The following is a 19,349-nucleotide window of genomic DNA, read 5'->3' as shown; positions in this document are numbered from 1 at the left end:
CTCAATCCGAAGAATGGATTTTCACTCCTTCGAACCCAACTTCACTGGCGACCGGAACCTTGGGATGACCATTCTGCATTCCTAAAACTTGCCATGTACGGCCCTTCACGCCATGTGTCATACCGTGAGGGAAATCAACCGACATCTTGTGTTCACGTCGGGGGACGTTCTCGCGTAAAGCGCGGTCTTTCTTAGTCATGGCAATCCGATCTTGCTCACGCTCATGGTTGACGATTTCATTACGCCACTCTGCCCAGTGTTCATACTGTTCACGCTGTTGAAGAGTCTGATATCGGAGACGAGACTTTGACGGGCGCCACGTTGCGCGATGGGGAGGCTGTTCATTCTCGGCAGTGGTGGCAATGCTCGATTTCAGATCACACACGCGGGAGTCTCTAGTGAGTCGGAGCAAGTGTGTAAGAATGTCCCTGCTTTCGAACGCAGTGCGTTGGACCTTCTCCTGCTCGGGTGTGGGAGTGGACCGAGTCAGTGGTGCGTCCAGCCAGGCATGCATGTCGGTAGTCCGTTTGATCGAGTAAGGGTCCATAAGGTTTGAGCGGCGATTTTCCTCACGCAAAAAGCGTACGGCGGCTTGAAGACTCTGCACTTCAGCTCTTAGGCTCTCATTCTCTTGCATTGCGGCCAACGAAGCTTCGCTGTCAATAACGAGACCACCGTTGGCTGCTGCGACGCCCGCAGTTCCTGACATGCGCTTCATTCTTTCAAGTCGAGCTTTGAAATCGTTCCGCTCGGCCTCAATCGACAAGAGCTCTTTCTTCTGCGAGTCTACAGTTCTCTCCATTTCAGCGCTCATGGTTTGGACTTCTTCGATCTTCGCTTCAAGATCTTTGACCATTGCCGCTTTTTTGCTCGCCTCGCGCATGCGTGACTCGAGGAGTTCAATCTTGATGCTTTGCTCCTCAAGCGTATTGTCTTTCACGCCGAGGGCAGTGGAAATTTCATGCACTTCATTCTTGAGCCGGCGTATCTCTTCATCCGCATCCGGAGAGGTGGTCTTGTTGGACTTGAGTTCTTCTGAGCGAGCAACCCATGGGAACGGCCTTCTTTCAAATTCAGTTGTTTGGGAAAGATCCGCGGCGATGGCGTCAAGCTCCTCCAAAGCGCCAGCCATTTCTCGCACTTTGTTAGCGAGTAAAGTAAGGGGGTCAGAAGGCTCGGAGGGTGCTGCCTCGTGCGCTGAGAATGATGCAGTCACCGATGACATGGCTTCAATGATTTCAGCCAGGCTAAACGCTTCAGTTCGACCCTCATCGCTAGTAAGAGCGATAACGCTCTCGCAAATTTTCCGAGTCAGTTCAGAAAGTTGCTTGGTCGATGTCTCCATTTTTTGGAATGGCTCGTCGGCGTCTTTTGACAGTGCAAGAGAGCGTGAGCGTAAATCATCTAAAGATCGGAAAACTTTGCCCATGGCCACTTTGTATCCACGCGACTGAGATATGAAAAAGTCCAGCTGCTTGAGAGCGAATGTTGCCTCTTCATTGCCTTCTGCTTCCTCAGTCGAAGCGGAAGCCAAAAGCTTCGAATGCATGAAAGATTTCAACCAAGCAGCAACTGCGGACATATGTTCAAAGTATGACTGGCATAGGCTCGATCGCATGCACAATTCCTCAACAAACATCTCCGGGGTAGAAGGAATGAGGGTTTCCGACAAATGCGAGAGAAGTGCAATAGAGCGATGAAGCTCGACCGAGAACTTTTTGCAGCTGATTTCGTTTTTCTTCAGGTTATCGATCCAGAAATTCAAAGTCCGCTCGACCGGCTCCATCTCAAACAGGGCCACCCGAATCTTCCCAAATTCCTCCGTTGAACAAGAGTTGATATACTTGATGAATCGGTCACAGACCGTCCATATCCACAGAAGTTGCTCGGAAACTTCGTGTGCGTGCACCATCTCTTCGTGCGAAGAGATGGATGATTGCTCTGAGATACGCTCCCGCACGGTGTTGTTCATCATATTTGCTTTAAAGCTAACACGCTTGAAACGGAGAAGGGCAAGAACCGAATTCTTCTCTTCCTCAAAATACTCAGGGAGATAGAGCCTCACGATTGCAAGGTGTTGCGCAGCTTCCTCAGCATCCATGCGCCCCAACTCCATGTCGATGGACTTTGTTTGCGCCTTGGACACCGAGGCTTGGAGCTTCATGTTCAGATCCATCATCGCTCGTGACCGATGAGTGAGATCAGTTGCTTCGGCCTCTGTGATCTGTTGAGAAGTCCGCATATCTTCTAAATCGCCTTGGAGATTGGTCACTAGCTCTCGGAAGCGGGAAAGGGTATACTCGAGGTCCTCAATCGTCTCATCTTGCTGAGCAATCTTGCGAAGTTGCTCGGTGAAGACCGTGTCACGATAATCGATCTCGTCTTGAAGTTGCTTCTCAGTTTCAATATGAGTGGTCTCCAACTCATCACTGATCTCTCGTAGAGCTTCTAGGTCTTCAATGGCTGCTTTCAACTCATTGATCTCCTCCTGATATCGCAGGTTCTTGTCGGCGAGTTCTTCAATCATTTCTTCGGCTCCAAGAGCGGTGTCCAGCTGCTGCTTCAGGTCCTGAACGTTCGTCTCAGCAACCAGGAGCTTCTCTTTGGTAGCTTCGTAATCGGCCTTCACGGCGGCATATTCTTCCAGGTCCTCTTCAAGTTCCTTGATCTGCGCCTTGAGATCCGATTCTTGTTGCTGGGTCATGTCTCGGAGTCGAAGGAGAGCCTCCCGAAGACGTTGGTTCGTCTTCTCCATCTGCAGCCAGCCTTGACTGGATCTCTCCTCGGGGCTTGTGACTTGTCCGAACTCCTCATTCTCTTCCCGAAGCACTTCAACCTCCAACTGAAGCTCCTCCAGCTTGAGCCGGAGTGTCTCACACTCATGTTTATAGGCTTCGGCGGTCTCTTCGGCCATTTCCCGATCCAAAGTAGCCATCTCCATAAGAGATTCATGCTCGGCCTCCATTCGCTCCAGTTGCTCCAGGCGGTCTTGCGTGTCTTTGAGGGTTTTCCGCAGCTCCGTTATTTCCATCTGCTGGGGCTGGTACTTTGCTTGGAGCTTCTGGATGATTGATTCGAATTTGTCACGCTCAACCTGCAGCTGCTCGAGCATTTTGAGCTTCTCGCGGTCATCGCTTCGCTTTTTTTCCATCACTCGCAATCGGGTTTGCAATTCCTCCAATTCTCGGGCGGCTGCCGAAGCAGTTTGCACTTGACGGGCCCCCGAAGGCGGGACGCTGGGGCGCGACCCTGCCGAGCGAGAGGTTGACAGTGACGGCCGTGATGGCCGGGGTGATGATACTGCCGCCCGTGCTGGCGATGCTGTGGCTTCTTCACGTCGCGGACTTCCTTCATCGTTCTCGAGCGACTCTGCATCGGTCGGTCCGTCTGAGGCCCCACTCGTTGCGGCATCGCTAACATCCATGGCCTTCGTCTGGTTCACCTGTCGCAACGAAAGCCGCTTTGAGAGGCTAGAATTTGATGTCCCAGACCTGGATGGCCTTGTGGCCGATCCAGATATGGACGGCCGTGACGCCTTTTGTGCGGCAGGCTGAGATGCGGGCGAACTCGCAGAGGATCTAGTCGTTGAAGCTAGTCGCGGGCGGTTCGGTGCAACCGCCGAGGTACGTGGAGCGCCCCCAATGGATGAACGATTGGAAGACGTAGCTGAAGAGACCAATTGTTTCGTCGGGGATTTTGTCGGTGACTATATCATGGACATTACTTGTGTTAGTTGCGCAGCTGGGGGGGAGAGGGGGGAACCCATGTCAGATTGGGTCAGAAAAGGGACATGGCGTACTCGTAAAGATGGTCGAGAGCTGACTTTTGTAACGGATGGCGGATTGCCAGCTGTCGTTGTGCTCTGCCTCTTAGCCACTACCTGCGGCGGAATCCCTGTGTTTCGCACGCCTGCATGGTTTCCTGCTTGGGATTGTCTCCCTGTATTTGCGCTGGAGCCCGGTCTTGCGGTTTGTTTACTTTGCCGGGAAGGTTGCTGAAGGATGGAAGCTATGGCTGTTGGACGAATGAACATGCCAAAACCTGGCTCACATTGAAAATAGCGCTCTCCTTGCACCTCGCCATCATTTTTGCCCGTTGGCTCAGTCAATTCAACTCCAATCCACTCCCCATTCGCGAAGTGAGTGAGACCTATGAAACGGACGGTTGCTTGCCGGCCGTCGGTCAAGACGACTACCGTTCCTGGGGAAAAGTCTTGGCCAACCATGGCGATGACCAGGAGCAGCTTCCCACAGGGAGCTCGGAATATGAGACGTGGCGTAGGCTGGTGTCGTGACAGATGGTTGTAGTTCTTATATGTCCGGGGAAATGGCGCGTTTCAGGAGTCCCGCGGCGAGCATGGTTGATGCCCGGCGTTCAAGGCATCGACGGCGCAAGGACGTGGGGCGGAGTGGAGGAGATGGTCTACCAGCCAGGATTGGCATACAGTCTGTTCCATGAGGTCTTGAAGGAAACTTGAAGAATTTTATTGAAATATAATCGTTCTATTCGTTTTCGTTGTAGACAAATTCCAGCGCATTCCTGCTCAAGAGATCTTCTAGTTCAAGCAGCTGTGACTGTGAGGCAATGAGCTTGCGGCGTCTATAGAACAAGCGTTTATCTCGCAGCAACCAAGAATTCTATCCTATCTAGGCAGAAGGAACTCTTTCCGACTTGAATACTTCAGGGAAATGTGTCGGAAGTTCCTGCAAGCTTGAAATCACGTATTTCGAAGCGGGGGCCCGAGGAATGGGCGTTCCAGGTTCGACCAAGTGCGCTACGGTCCAGCCTCGCGCTTCGGCATGCTTGCAATTGAGGTGCGAATCATCTGGAAAAGTCAAAGGTATCAGCCAACAGAAGCGTCAGATTGGGCAAGGCCGTGTGATAAACCTGAACAAGCCGAAGAGTCGGCTGTGTGCGATCCCTTCGGGAAATGAGGGATGTGTTCAAGACTTACCCACGAAGTAACATGATTCCGTACTCGGAGCACCAGCCTCCTGCTCCGCTTTTGCAAACATCTCCTGATTGGGCTTGCAAACCAAAGGGAGCTGACCATAGTCACAGTAGGTGATTCCTTCAAATAGATCCTCCACCCCTAAGAGCTTGACGACCCGTTTTCCATGACTGATGTAGGCGTTCGTCAGTAACCAAGGCTTCACCTTGGTTGTGTCCAGGCTCTCCAAGAGCTTTCGCAATTTGGGATCCGGCTTGAGAATGTCGCCGAGGGGCAGAGCATCGTCGACTTCACGGTTGAAAGCCAGAGGATCGATCTTGTGGTGTCTGGTGAGGCCTTCAATGGCAAGACCATATTCTTTGTAGTACTTCTGGTGGAGCATGTGCGCATCCTCTGTGTTGAGATCAAGGTGGGTCACGAAGAATTTATCTAGATCAGACGATCCTCGAGGTAAGAAACTTGTCCAGCTGTTCGGAGGCCCAAAGGGTACGTACTGATCAACTTTTGCATCTCGTCGTGAATATTACATGCTATTCCCGTCCGTCAGCATCTTCATTCGGCTGGGACGACACAGGGCGATCTTGAACCTTTAGAGTAAAGCTATCGCTCCGGTCAAAGTTAGCACATCCTCGAGACCAACACAACGACAATATTCTTCTACTGAACGTACACAATTATCGATGTCGAAGAAGAAAACCGGTCGTGAGTCAGCCGCTCCGTTCAATGCATTGTTCGACGTCATTTTGGACCTGCAGCCGATCTTTGTCATACCAATCGAGGGGAGCGTATATCGTGATGGAGCCAACGACCGATGGAACGGGCGACAGAGGAGCGCGGATGGAAAGCGATGCATGGAGGGGCAACAGGTATGCGGGTATCTCGCGCGCGCAAAGCGGGCCTTATTTGGGAAGGCAGGATGTCGTAAACGCGGGCGTGAGGGACACCGCCGGGATGAGGTACTTTCTCTCGTGGGTGTTTCCCCGTGATTGGGCGCCGGACAGGTAAAGCGCGAACCAAGGCCGAAGCAAAGTGACTCAAGGTCGGGTCTCCGTGCCCACGCCTTCGCCAAGATCCTCACGGCCACCGCCCGAGCTCCCGAGTCCACCGTCAAAAGGGCGGCTGACCGCTAAACTCTGGAAGGAGGTTTCCCCCGGCCTCCGCCTCGACGCGCTAAGTCGGTCCAGGCACTCCCTGTCCGGACCAGACGGCAAGAGGCAGGTGCAGTCAAGAGTGTCCACCGCCCGGCAGCAGATTTCTTACATAATCAAAGCACCGTAGTCACGGGCCCAAACCCAACTGCACCACTGGTGGGCCAACGGCGCGGTCGCAGAAAAAGCAGAAACTCGCGAAACCGAGAAACTCAAACCGACGTGGACCTGAAAAGCCTCATCGGCAAACCGCTGATCATCGGCCCAGCTTCCACCGCAACCTCATTTACTTTCTGATCAGAAACTCTCACACGGTCCTCGAGAGCCTGAGAGGTCTTAGACTCACCTTTCATTCACATTACTACCAGACACACATGCCCCCCCCCCCCATATATCTGCCCACAACTTTGCTCTGTAGCCAAACCTTCCTGGGGCAAGCTGTCGAGATCTAAATCTCCCGGTTATTCATCCACAAATCACGTTTAGAACAGACCCCTGGATCATGGCAACTGCCCATGGATCTACCACTCACCTTTCAACAGGGCCGATGTCTGCGGCAGCGTCGACGAGCGCAGACGAACTGAAGGAATATCAGCGCATTCTCAAGATCAGCGATGAGATCTTTACCGGCACTCACCCACGTCTCAAAGTACCCCAGCAGTTTGTTCGCAAAACCGTGACGCGGAGCAATCACAATGAGTCTCCAAGTCTACCGGCGGCGAGAAGGGAATCTCCTGGGAACCTAGTAGACGGGGGAGAGCCGGTCAAAGTGGCTGAGACTGACCAAAATTCGCGAGCTCCTCCCGTGGAGAGCAAAGCGCCGACGCGATCGAATCTCAACGCCGCCGCGCCTTCTTTCCGAATGGCACCCAAGGCCGTGTCCGAAATCGATCCTATCTTCCTGACCAAGTCTGAGGACCTTGTTCGGGCAGAAATACAACTTCAACGGCAGAGGGTGGAAAGGACGCTGCGTGATCAGCTAGAACAGAGAAAGCATGAGTCGAAACAGAAGCCCGCGATCCAAGATACTACGCCGGGGTTCGATGTCTCGGACGTTCTGGCGCGGGCCTTGGAGATTGTCCAGCCGGTCTCGCTGAGTGAAACCTCCGAGCCAACCGGGCCGAACGACTCCTTTGATGACAACTCATTCTACTCCAGTAGAGCACCGGACTCACCACAGCCGGCCGGGGGGCATCGGAAGCCATCTCCAGTTGCTGCGCCTCCGCTGGCAAGCGCTCCTTCTCAAGCCATTGTGGAAGCCTACGAAGATGAGTTGCAGCGACTGGAAGCTCTGAATCGAACAGAATCCGATCAGGAAATGCATGATGCTTACCCTGTTGTTGACCAGAGCGCCCACCAACTGCGAGAGCATTTCTCTCCAAGGCAGCCCCAACCTCGTGATCTCCAAAGCAAAGCGCAATCCCCGGATGTCCTCGAAGAGCCAGAGTACTCTCCCCCAGCACCTGTGGCGCCCCCACCCACCGATCACGCTCGATACGCACAACGAACGCTGACCGCCGGGGCCATGGATTCATCCATGGACCGTGTCACGGTTGTGCGCAATCATATCACCTCACCGGCTGCTCCTCAGCCCTCCCATGTGTCGCCTCTCGCAACCACCAAACTTTCCTCGGCCCAGCAGCGACGAGCTGGGCATTCCGATCTTGGACTCAACCAATTATACTCGGATCCTGACTCTGGCCGCGAAGGTCTCAGCAGTGCAGTGCCGCCTGTATCGTCTCGCAAGCGGAGAAAGATTCAAGCAAGTGGCGAGAAACGTGTTGTCTCTCCTAAAAACCAGACATCTGGTTCCATTGATGCGCCGATCAAGCTAGAGCCGGTGTCTCCACCACCATTTGCTGATGATCCGGCTATCCGCTCGGGCCGGCAAGTTCAGGAGCGACCTGTGTATATCGATATCGCGTCCCCTCAGTACACTTCTGTGGTTGAGCGGCGTGAGCCTTCTGCGCGAGGCCCAGTCTATGAGCTGAACCATTACGGGCCCGAATATGCTGTGGATCACAGTACGCAACGATCAGTCTCTGGTCTGGGCGAGCGGCGTGCCGTGCGAGAAGACTCCAATCTTCGGCGAGTGGTCACCACGCAGTATGTCCGGCAATCTGATCAAGCCACGGGATACGGTGGTGGGACGGAGCCTCGTGTCTCCCGCGCCACATCGTATGCGGTCACGGAACGGCCTTCCCAGGAGTCGACGCGCTATTACGAGGAACTGCCATCTTCGCATCGGACCCGCTATATTACCGTTGATGATGGTCGTCACTCGGCGTACCAAGAGCCATATTACGAGGAGGCCGCGCCTGTGCGCCTTATCGCTGCGCCCGAACGCCGATTTGTAGTCGACGAGCTCGGAAATCGCTACGAGATGGTGCCGGCGCCGAGTGTGCAACCGATGGCTCCCCCACCTAGACCCATGTCCAGAGCGTTGAAACCCGAGACGTACCATGAACACCTTCCGTCGCGCACGGCCAGTGTTCGAGCTGCGTCGGTCTTACAAGATCCGTATGGTGAGCACAGGTATGTCCAGGAGATGCCTCCACCCCCGCCAACATACCGACGGGTGGTGTCGGACTATGGTCGACCCGTTGCAACGGAACGTAGAGTCTTTACGGCGCCGATGGATATTCATGATCGATATGTACCAAGCGAAACAGTGCCGGTGGCCGAATACGTTTCTCACCGGCCGGCCTACGCGGACGACCATGGCCCTACCCATGAGAGGGTCATTCGCACCACCAGCGTGCGGCCACCACCAGCTCGTTACGAAGAACCCTTGGAAGTGGTTCAGCGTGTGAGCAGTGTTCACCCGGGAGTCTCGAGTCGTGCAGTGAGTGTCTTTGCGGATGAACGGCCCCGGGGTCAGTACATTGAGCGACCTTACTACATTCGTGAGCAGCGTTACTATGAGACCGACGACGGAAATCGCATGGCGTTGGATGGCCCCGCCGACACGGCGCCTCGTGTTCAGCCACGCTACTAACAGGTGTTTTCTTGATTTTTCGGATACATACCCAGCGTATTTCCTTTCAATTCATTTTCTCTCGGGCGTCGCCGGTCTGCATCATATGCGCACTACTGAAGTTTATTCCCATGCTTAAATACAGGCTGTCTCGAAACTGGTGTCACTACCTACACTCGTCGACTGTTTTCCAGACCCTCATGCCTAGACTCACCTAGTCCATATTAGGAATAGCTTCGGACAATCAATGTCCTGGCCTTTGTATTGATACATGGCGTTACTTTAAGTGAAATACACTGCTTTGTCTCCTACCTACGTACATTGATGAGCCAAGGCACGTAGAACATTCCATATATGCATACGAGTCGAACCGCAGGGCCTTGAGAGTTCTCGAGAATCTGGCGAGATGTCAAATTTCCTCTTACCACTCCTACGTCCAAGTGACAGCCCGGAGGCTTACTCTGCCAAACATCGCAGCATAGTGGCGTTGCTTACCTGCAGACTACTGATGAACCTGCTTATCAATAAGATGCTTGTGCATAAGCATCTCTGTCTAATTCATTAAGGACAAGGTCTTCAGAGTTCCAATATTATAAGGCTCTATGTCGTTTAATTTGTCGGCTAGTTGACCGGAGGCTGCGACAGCGTTGAATAAAGGAGCCCTCTAGAGAGAAATAGACTTTCGGTCATTAAACAATACTATATAAGTAAATATGTCAATTTAGACTCGTGAATTTGTCGTGAGATCAGTAATAAGAAATCTTGTAAGTACCCTACGTGGTTTCGGTAAGACCGTAGCATTTCCATGTTTCCATTATTAGACCTGCGTGTCGAAAATATCCCTTTGCGCTTTCCTACCTTGCACTAATAACGTCGACACACTACTCGAGGAAGTTATCGAACCCTTGTGCCGATTTTTCTTCGTATAAGCACTATTTTCGTCGTATAAAGGCTTTCAGCTCAGCGGAAAACTGCTCAATAGGGTTCAGGTCTAGTGAATACGGAGGCAGAAATACCAGTTTCACCCCGGCATCGGAACCTAGCTACTCAACTCGCTCTGAGTAATGAAATAATGCGTTGTCTATTACTAAAACGGACTTTGGCTCGGGCCATATCCCACAGTGCTGGAGAAGCTGTTCGATAAAATTCTCAAAGACTAACGCATCAGTTGAGCTATGGAATACCCGGGACACAACAATGCTATCTTGGTCATATACAGGCAGTATCTGATATCGTTGATCACGATGAAATCTAGACACCTGAACTGGCGTGGTACCTAGCGGGGACCAGCCCGTTCGCCTAAAGTCTATTCGTTTCAAATCATATCCAGATTCGTCAACAAATACAAGGTGAGACGAATACAAATCCGAGATAAAGTGGAAGTATTCATCGCGAAGGTCCAGATTGCGCTCTATAGCCTTCCAACGCGAGTAGTCTTCTTTGACTAGCCTTTTGACGCCAGAGGGCGACTAATACTAGATTTCGTTACTTAGACATCGAACTCGTCCTGCAGAAATATCGCCATCTCGTCGAGGTACAGGTTTGGATTTTCAAGCAAATGATCGCAAAGAGCTTTTAGCATAATTAGGGTGAGACTCCGTGGCCGTCCCACTTTGTTTAGGGGCGCCTTAACGGCACATCTTATGTTAGAAACAATACGAGCCTGCAGGCAGGGACACCCCGAATAAATTCCAAACGTGCACCAGCGGGGATTCGTAATCAGGGTTGAAAAAAGAATCGACACTTGGAAGTGGTGACACCAGTTTCGGGACAGCCTGTACCATCAACCTATGATTGCACCTGGCTTCAGTGATCGATGAATAGCATGAATCCTCCTGACTCGGGATGCGTTGCAGTTTCTCCAGCGTGTCCAGTCCGTAGAGTATTTCGACGCATGGGCGACCGGTACCAGTCACATTGATCGCCATCTCTACACCCGGTGGTGGGTTGGCTCAAGATGTCTGGGTCAGCCACCACCTGGTTTCCCGCTCAGATCAACCACACACTATTACCGCAGCAAGGCGCCCTGTGACAAAAGATTATTTCCGAGATGATTGCAGCTCATTCGCCAGTCACATTGGCAGCTTCCTGTCGCTGGAAGGTTCCACTCATTACTCGACCTGTCCATCTGGATGTCAGCAAGGCACCTTCAAATTAGGAGTGTAAGTGACATTCAACAGGCAGAGAGAAGAGACCAGCATCTGCTGGATGGGATGTGGCATCAGACACAATTGTTTTGTCCGGTCATTTTTTCATATAATATGTCCGAGTTGGATTGTTTGGTCATCACGCGCGAAGGGAGGTAACAGGGGGGTGGTAATATGTCCATTGTGGAGTGTTTGAAATGTCAAGGTATCAGTGCCTGGGCGTGTACTTACTTGGATAGTTAGTGCCGTTACAGAGAATTAGCAGGTGTGCCCGAGTGAATTGCTGAAACTCCCGGTCATGTTGAAGTGGTAGAAGGAGCATTTGAATGCGTTGGAACATGGCTGGGCAGAGGGACACCGTGGAGGGCAGTGGAAGCTTGACAAACGGAGACGATACGTGGAATGTGCTCCGGCGATCAGAGAGCAACCCTTCATCAATTAGCATGGAACCATGTAGTGAGTACCTGAGACGAATGCCGGATTCATCGCGACGGTCGTCTGTCGTCTGTCCGGTCGTTCATATGCCCGTGTCTTGCCGAACCAGACCACTTCAAGTCTGAAAGACGGCATAGACGCTCAGGTGTTGAAGAGGAGGACTTCAGCCTGCGCGGGAAGAAATGGAAATAGGGAAACTCGATTAGTAGTGTGACACTTACGCTTACGCTTCCCTACTAGTCCGGACTCTCGCCTACGAGCCCTTATCTGTGTGTGAAATGTGTAATGAGTAATGTGTATATAGCGCTAATGCCCCGTGCTCACTGGTCACGCGCTAGGCAAATACCTCATTGTTTGTCGGGCCCCAGCTCACCGCGAATCATATGCGGCGGGGCAGAAAAGGTACAACTAGTTGGATTAGGATTCAACGTCTCCCTGTACATAGTTACATACTGCTGTAGATCGATGCTTCCAGTTGTCCCAGTATTTGAGTCCAGAAAGCACCTCCGTCGATTGGAGGAGCATTGCGCTTGTGCCATTGTGTTTTCTTATGTATCCTGCGCTTTCACCTCCCGTCCCTCCTTGATTTGCCCTCGTACATCCCACACACAATAGTAATTCTGGACACTATGTTGTGATGCCCCTCGAAACCTATGTGGTTCTACAGTATTTCCAGGACTATTAGAGAAGTTCTCTCTGTTCTTCTTTTACTGGGCTGGATTCTGCCATCGATCATGCTACAATAATATGAGGCCTTGACCATTGCACTTGCAGGTTGTGACAGACTGGGAGGATCACGCTTGGGCTTCATCCAGTCCCGGTCAAGTCTCCCCCTCACATATGCGAGCCCCATCACCCTGCATGAGTCAACCGATCTTCCTTGTTGTTTTGGATGAACACAATCTGAAAGACTGTTTTGCTCAGTCTGGTTGTAATCTTGAACTCGGCATTGTGCGGCGCATTGATTGTTAAAAAGATGACGGACTCGACGATCTACTGTGGAAAAGTGGGTGGATGGAGCTCTGACGGGTTCAAGTGTTTGTCTGGCCAAAATCCATCTTCTCAATGTGAGCCTTCTCCAGCAGGAGGACTGAAATGTGTCGGATCCTTCTGGGCCCTGGGCCCGGGGGTCGATGGACGATGTTGTGACCACAGGCGAGGATGACCTATCATATGGACATACTGAGTATGTGCATATTCAGATCAAATCGGCGACAATCTGGAGGTACAGCCTGGCAAGTCTCACAGTTGGAGAACATGGTGGGCTTGTGGCTTAGGTGCCGGCTCAGGTTTTATGAACCTCCATGCTGGGGCCTGTAAAGATCGGGATCTATTGCGCTCAAGAGCTCATAAACCCAGATCTACAGCAGATAAATGGGAAGGATGAATAGGTAGTACTCGTTTCATATGTACAGGCTGTTCTTTATGGACTCCGCCGAGGGCAAATAGTCCGCCAACATGCGTCTCCCGACAGCGGTAGGAAGGTGATTTCTCGGCTGCACCAATACACGCCCCAGTCAACTTGGTCACGGTGCCGCCCCGCAATCAACAACTAAGACATGGCCAGAACACTCAACCCCCACCAGTGACCGATGGGCACGAAATTGGGGGAGACTGCGATGGGGCGCAATGCTGTCAGTCTGGAAATGATCGTGAAGTCCCAGTAGCTGACTTTGAAAAGCGACACCTGTGACGAGCCGGCCAGTCGGAATCACTCTCTCGAGCTCGATGAATTGCGCTGGGCACCGGGTCTCAATTCCCCAAAGCCCAGGTGCTGATGGGTTGGAAGCTCCACACTCAAAGGCTAATACCGTTGCATGACGTCGACTACTTTGGGCAAAGACTTGACTACGTTTTATGGACAGTTGAATCGGGATTCGAAGGATCTCAAAAGTGATGGCCAGAGGCCCAGTGATCAATGATCAATGATCGGACATGAGCACGGACGTGTCAAGGCGGAGCATATTTTGTTGTGGATGGTTTGAGGGTATCGCCCACGCCCCAGCAGACTGCGGGTGTGAATTGCCGTCAGGCGGGAAACGGACTGGATGTTCGGCCAACAAACGTCGCCCCGGTCTTCGAATCGGGTGATTTGCACCGTGGTTCACCAGTGAGAGCGAAGTACCTCTGTGAGACAACAAGATCCAAAGCTTGAGTCCAGGCCTTGGACCTCGGGAGTTGAGACACGAGAAGGCTACCCTCCTAGACCAAGCACTCGGCCTCCACGTCTTCTGGCTCTAGGGATAATTAAGATATTCATGCTCCCCAGGTGCCCAAGGAAGTGGTGATGTGTCTTGGAGACAGATACACGCCAGCAAGTTACCATTCTTTGTCCTGGTTGGGCTACAAGCAGCCTGATCAAAACATTCGGGCTATTTCGATCTCGGGGTCACGTAGAACAGATGCGCAGCTCTGTACAAGTGACTCGTAGTAGCGTGCAACTGCGCACCGGCGCAAGGATGCACACACACATCTGCCAATGCATCCGAGCCAATCCGTAATTGAGCTCTGTCCTGGCATGTTCAAGACTCCATCTTGAGGTACGGTTGCTCTGGAATGCTCAAGGCTGAAGACAACTCCTCCGGAAAATTGTTGACGCCGGGTGAAAAGCTCAGGACGTTTAATTGCTTATGAGAAATGTCAGATTGCACATCCCGGTCTCCTCTCCCCCCCTACTGCTTGTGTAGGATACGGATCTCGATAAGCATTCTTCTCCCGGGACGGTCGCATTCCTGCCAGAGGGAGGCAGTGCTGGTTTACCAGGAGAAAAAAAATGGGAATATCACTTGGGAGGCCCTTTCGAGACGGCCCTCCAGATCTATTTTGGAAATGTGGCTTCTCCAACAGGAAAAGGGGAGAAGGGTCATTGTACTTGGCCAGGAGTCCTATGATTCTAGATCCAAATCGGTGGATTCAAACTTCGTAAAAAAAAAAAAAAAAGGCTGCCGGCGTCCACTGCCGGAGGGACTGTCAATCCGGGTGATCGGGAACTCTCATCTTGGGAAAAATAGCTATCGCTAAGCCTGCTTAGGCTAGGGTCCCTAGAATTTCCTAGGACTAGTGACCACCAAGGCAATAGTGGAGATCGGCCCAAGAGAGAAGATGGGCCTAGAAGTGAAGCACCACGATGGGCGTTACTGTACCACTGCCTGTGGTGGCTTTCGTCCTCCAAAAGAGCACAACCTCGTCGGCCTATTCTTTCCTATTGCCTAGCTGTAAGGCATTGCTGACACTCTTCGGCAACTGAATGTGCAAGCTGTAGAGATCGGCAGAGAGTCGACAGGAAGCGGTCGGCATTGCCCATTGACCAGACTGTATCGTACTCCTAACAGACAACACTATCGAGTGCAAGATATACACCCAGGAGTAGGCTATTGAATGCACAGAAGTACAGGTGATGTGATAACTCACTGTCTACTAGTTGTAAAGCGTGTGAGGGTGAGGAGAACGCTACCTTTTACGTACTACATCTCGATTCTGCTGCTGCGGGTCAAGAGTACGGTACTGACTCAGTACCAACGTCCAAAGAGTGAAGACAGAAGCACACATGAAGCCTGACTTGATGTCAAATCTACCCGGGAGAAGCTCAAATATTTAGACCGAATGAGCTGCACACTAATCGTAGTCCCCGCTAGCTAAAGTTGAGCCCAGTTGCCGCCATTTCCAGTGTCTGAGGATCCATGCAGTGGACATGACCATACGAGTGCACGACCTACTAACATGTAGTCATGTACACTTCTACACTCGAATGACCCGCACAACTTTCCACGACTGACGACACTCCTCTCTCTTTCACTCTCCTCCTCTTACATACGCTATCTCCTCTTGAACGTGACGGCGTCAGCCATTGTTGACTTGCTTCTGTCCCCTTCTATGAGGTCCGCTTCTCCTTCTGCTGCTGCTACCGCTACCTGTTCTTTTCTCTTTTTTTTTTTCAACACCTTCTCATTGACTCGCCCATCTTTCTCTTTCCCTTTCCGATAAGAGACCCATCACATTCACCCCATTGTCGTTGCTCCGGCGGGTTCTGATTCGGGTTGACTTTTGTTGTGGTCCGCTCAGTGGTCTGTCCCAGTCGGTCCATCCCCCTCTCACCCATCGATCGACCCTCGTTCCCACCATTCCCGAAACACCCACACAGCGGCCATTCCTATCCCTGTCGAGAACGGCCGCCTCAGCTTCACCTTCTCCGCCCGTCTTCCTCTCACACGCTCTTTTCCTCACCTTCCTCCCCCCCCCCCCCGCTCTTTCTCCCGCCAGACCACCGGGGTGAAAGAACTTCCCAACGAGTCCTCCCATGCACAAGATTTCCAACTTTACGGGCCAGGCCCGTCATGGTTGGGAACGAATGACGCCGACTTTTGGGATGTCCAGACCTCACTCCGACATGACCTTTCGTCGACCACACGGTGCGCCGCCCATGACGCCGCCCACAAGCATCGATCCCACCGTCAACCTGTCCTTCAATGTCCCCTTCTCTTACACCCTGGCTGGTCCCGACGTCGAGGACGTCCTCCATGCGAGTCCAAATGCCCTGCAGCGGTGGACTTTTCCCGACGGCAGTCCTGAAGGGACACCCATTCATCAGCTGCCTGTCCACACAAGCAACGTCGAGGGCTTGCGGAGGTTATGCCGGCAGATCACAGAAACCAGTGGAGGACGAATCGAAGCCACCGTCACTTCCTCTGAACCCAAGGCGGTACCCTCACTGCAGCGGCGTCCCAACGGCATGGTCACCAACGTCTGCGTGACCGGTGATGGTGAGACGGTACGAAAGATGCGGGCCAAGATCTTGAATGAGACACCGATCATGCTGGTAGGTTGATAGAAAAAAATTTTTGGTCTCCTTCACTTGCCGCGCATTCCGCCCGGATGAAGGCTTTTGCTCTCTACCATCACGGCAGGCGCAGATCTGATTCGACGCTTTGCTGACAATGGCCTCTCCTCCTAGCGATGTGCAACTGTTGATGTGGATATGCACTTGATTGTGGACGGCTCACCCAAGGGGATCCGCGCAAGTGTGCTAGAGCACATGGACACTCTGGCCGCCTACACTGGGACCGATATTTTCCTGCTCACCCCCCGACTTCATGATGCAGATAGTGCGGTGGTCTCTTCCTACGGCTATGCGTCAGACAATGGCCTGGAACAGCGCTTCCGAGTGGCCATTTACGGTGACATGGAGAGCTCCGAGCATGCCAAGACGCGAATTCTCATCATGATTGATCAAATTGTGGGTCACAATCTGCGCAAGCCAGTTGGCAGGGGGGAGCAATCCGCTAACGCAAGCATGCAGCTGAAACGCCATGTGGACGCCATCAAGTTGGAGCTGACCATGCACACTCTGGTCTGTGGGCGAACTCGCAAGAACATCAAGCTGATCGAAGCCGCCACCGGTACCGCGATCTATTCCCCCCCACCGTTTCCCAGAATCTTCGGCTATACCCCTCCAGGCGCAAGTCGCCGAAGTGAAGACGAGGTCTACATCACGGGAGACAACCCGGAGCAGATTGCTCGTGCGAAGCAGAAATTGCGGGAGTTGGTCTTGGGGGTGAAGATCTATGTCAAGGATGTTGTTGTCAACTCAAACAAGATTGACAACATTCTGCTCGATCGCCTGGACAAGGTCCGCAAAGTGATGGAAATGAACGGCTCGTATGTCCTGTTCCCGCAGCTGGGCAGTCAGCGTGGCCTCGTCCGCATTCAAGGCACCGAGGTATTGCACGTGGAGCGCACTGTGCGGGAGATTATGGCCCTGGTACGCAGACGTCTGGAACACGCGAGATTCGCTTTAACCCCCTTCCCCTTACTAACTATTTTTCTCCAGGCTGGTCAATTCTACAGCGCCTCTTGGTGGATCCTCATGCCTGATCCGGCACAAGGGGGCACTCGCACTCCCGCGGCGGCGGATATTCGCTCAATGCTATCGGACATATGCACCAACTCAGAGGCCGAGGTCAGCTTCGACAACTTGACCTTCACCATCAATGGATCCGATGATGCGGTCAAGGCCGCCATGACCGTGGTGAACCAAATCCCATTTGTCACACGCAGTCAGTATCAGATGCGAGTGAAGATTGAGCTTGCAAACGAGCACAAGGAGTTTGTCAGTGGCAAGAAGAATGGCAAGATCAATAAGATCATGGGTCAAAGTGAGTCCATCCGTCGAGGTCTATCGTGTCGATCATCACCGTTGACGATCATATAGGCAACGTGCAGATCATCTTTGACGGCTTCAACGAGTACAACTTCTACATCGACGTCTGCGGCAATCAATACGAGTCCACCAAGAATGGCCTTGATCTGGTGGAGCAGGAGATGCCGGCGTCGATCTCGTTTCATGTTCCGGATCAATACCACAAGCGGATCATCGGTATCGGTGGACAGCACATCCAGCGGATCATGAAGAAATACTCAGTCTTTGTCAAGTTCTCCAACGCGATGGATCGGGGTGGCATGGGCAAGGAAGATGACGATATCAAGGTGGATAATGTCATCTGTCGAACGCCGGCGCGCAACGCCCAAAGCCTGGACCTGGTCAAGCAAGAGATTATGGATATGGTGGAGAAAGTCGATGCGGAGTACGTCTCGGAGCGAGTCGTCATCAACCGTCTCTACCACCGTGAACTCTTGGCTCGCATCACGGAGATCGACGAGCTGGAGAAGAAGTGGAATTGCAAGATTGAATTCCCCAGTACGGAGCTGGCCAGCGACGTTGTCACGATCTCTGGCCCAGAGTACCAGGTCCCTCAGGCCGTTGATGCTTTGTTAGGTATGGTGCCTGAAAGTCACGAACTGCATTTCCAGAGTTCGTCGGAACTCCGGGACTATTTCCAGTCCCCCGAGTTTGTCGCGGATGTGCGCACCAAACTTAAGGAGCAGTATGAAGTCGACATCAATGCCGACACCCCCGCCGATCTTCCCACCAAGGAGGATGGCCCCTCTTCCTCCCCCGATCCCGCTCCAGAAGATCGGGTCGTGCTCGGTTACACGCGGAACAACGCCGGTGGTCTCAAAGACGCCATCGATTTTCTGATCTCCCGCCTCGTTGCCCATGGCCTTGACGCCAACACGGTCAAGGGGGCGATCCCCCGCCCCAAGTCCGACTCTTTCGAAGAATCCCTCCCATTCTTCGACTCGAAGTTGTTGCAACATGCTCCCGCTCCGCTTGTGACAGACTCGCCCACTCGTCCCAGCTTTGTCGATGAGACCAGCGAGCGCGGTTCGATTTTCGAACGCCTACGCAAGCCGGGCAGTATCTCTTCCTTCTCATCTTTCATCGGCCGCAAGAATCATTCCGCGTCGCCGGGATCGTTCTTCAAACACGCCTCCAGCAATGCCTCCAAGGCGTCGCTGGTCTCAATGGAGTCCCGCGACAGCGGTTATCGTAACCCTTGGAATGATTCCGGCGTCAACTTGACCGAGGATGATGTCCCCGTCCTCGGCAGCTCGCACAGTCACAAGAGCAGCAACAGCACCAATGGCTGGCCCACTCGCTTCGACGCCAAGTTTCCATTCGGTACCGCGCCCGGGGACATCACTCCCAAGCACGATCCGCGCGCTTCTTTTGACAGCGGTCGCCCTAGCACCTCGAATTCTACTTCTGGATACCCGGCCCCAATCGGGCCACCGCGTTAACCCCAAAATATCAATTCACAGCAGCAGTATACCCTTTTGGTTGATTGATTTGT

The 19,349-nt window shown here is 52.7% G+C and overlaps 4 protein-coding genes across 4 annotated transcripts; 2 read left to right on the top strand and 2 right to left on the bottom strand.

The window, feature by feature from the left end:
* Position 1: 1 nt before the first annotated feature.
* POX_a01314 (Dynactin) lies at positions 2–5,693 on the bottom strand (the record flags this gene model as incomplete). The annotated part of the gene is made up of 7 exons (XM_050110242.1): positions 2–3,706; positions 3,800–4,282; positions 4,680–4,825; positions 4,955–5,380; positions 5,446–5,481; positions 5,539–5,551; positions 5,622–5,693. 7 exons carry the CDS (start codon positions 5,691–5,693, stop codon positions 2–4), a joined length of 4,881 nt encoding a protein of 1,626 aa, XP_049974010.1.
* A 908-nt stretch (positions 5,694–6,601) lies between these two features.
* Positions 6,602–9,097, top strand: POX_a01313 (uncharacterized protein; the record flags this gene model as incomplete). The annotated part of the gene is made up of 1 exon (XM_050110241.1): positions 6,602–9,097. One exon carries the CDS (start codon positions 6,602–6,604, stop codon positions 9,095–9,097), a length of 2,496 nt encoding a protein of 831 aa, XP_049974009.1.
* Positions 9,098–11,137: 2,040 nt separating this feature from the next.
* Positions 11,138–12,197, bottom strand: POX_a01312 (uncharacterized protein; the record flags this gene model as incomplete). The annotated part of the gene is made up of 2 exons (XM_050110240.1): positions 11,138–11,204; positions 12,112–12,197. The coding sequence occupies 2 exons, from the start codon at positions 12,195–12,197 to the stop codon at positions 11,138–11,140; spliced, it is 153 nt and encodes a 50-aa protein (XP_049974008.1).
* A 3,758-nt stretch (positions 12,198–15,955) lies between these two features.
* POX_a01311 (uncharacterized protein) lies at positions 15,956–19,296 on the top strand (the record flags this gene model as incomplete). The annotated part of the gene is made up of 4 exons (XM_050110239.1): positions 15,956–16,474; positions 16,610–17,416; positions 17,486–17,810; positions 17,867–19,296. 4 exons carry the CDS (start codon positions 15,956–15,958, stop codon positions 19,294–19,296), a joined length of 3,081 nt encoding a protein of 1,026 aa, XP_049974007.1.
* Positions 19,297–19,349: the final 53 nt, after the last annotated feature.

This window comes from Penicillium oxalicum, chromosome I, assembly GCF_001723175.1.
Source record: "Penicillium oxalicum strain HP7-1 chromosome I, whole genome shotgun sequence".
Classification (NCBI taxonomy): domain Eukaryota; kingdom Fungi; phylum Ascomycota; class Eurotiomycetes; order Eurotiales; family Aspergillaceae; genus Penicillium; species Penicillium oxalicum.
This window is presented reverse-complemented; position numbering and strand designations above follow the sequence as displayed.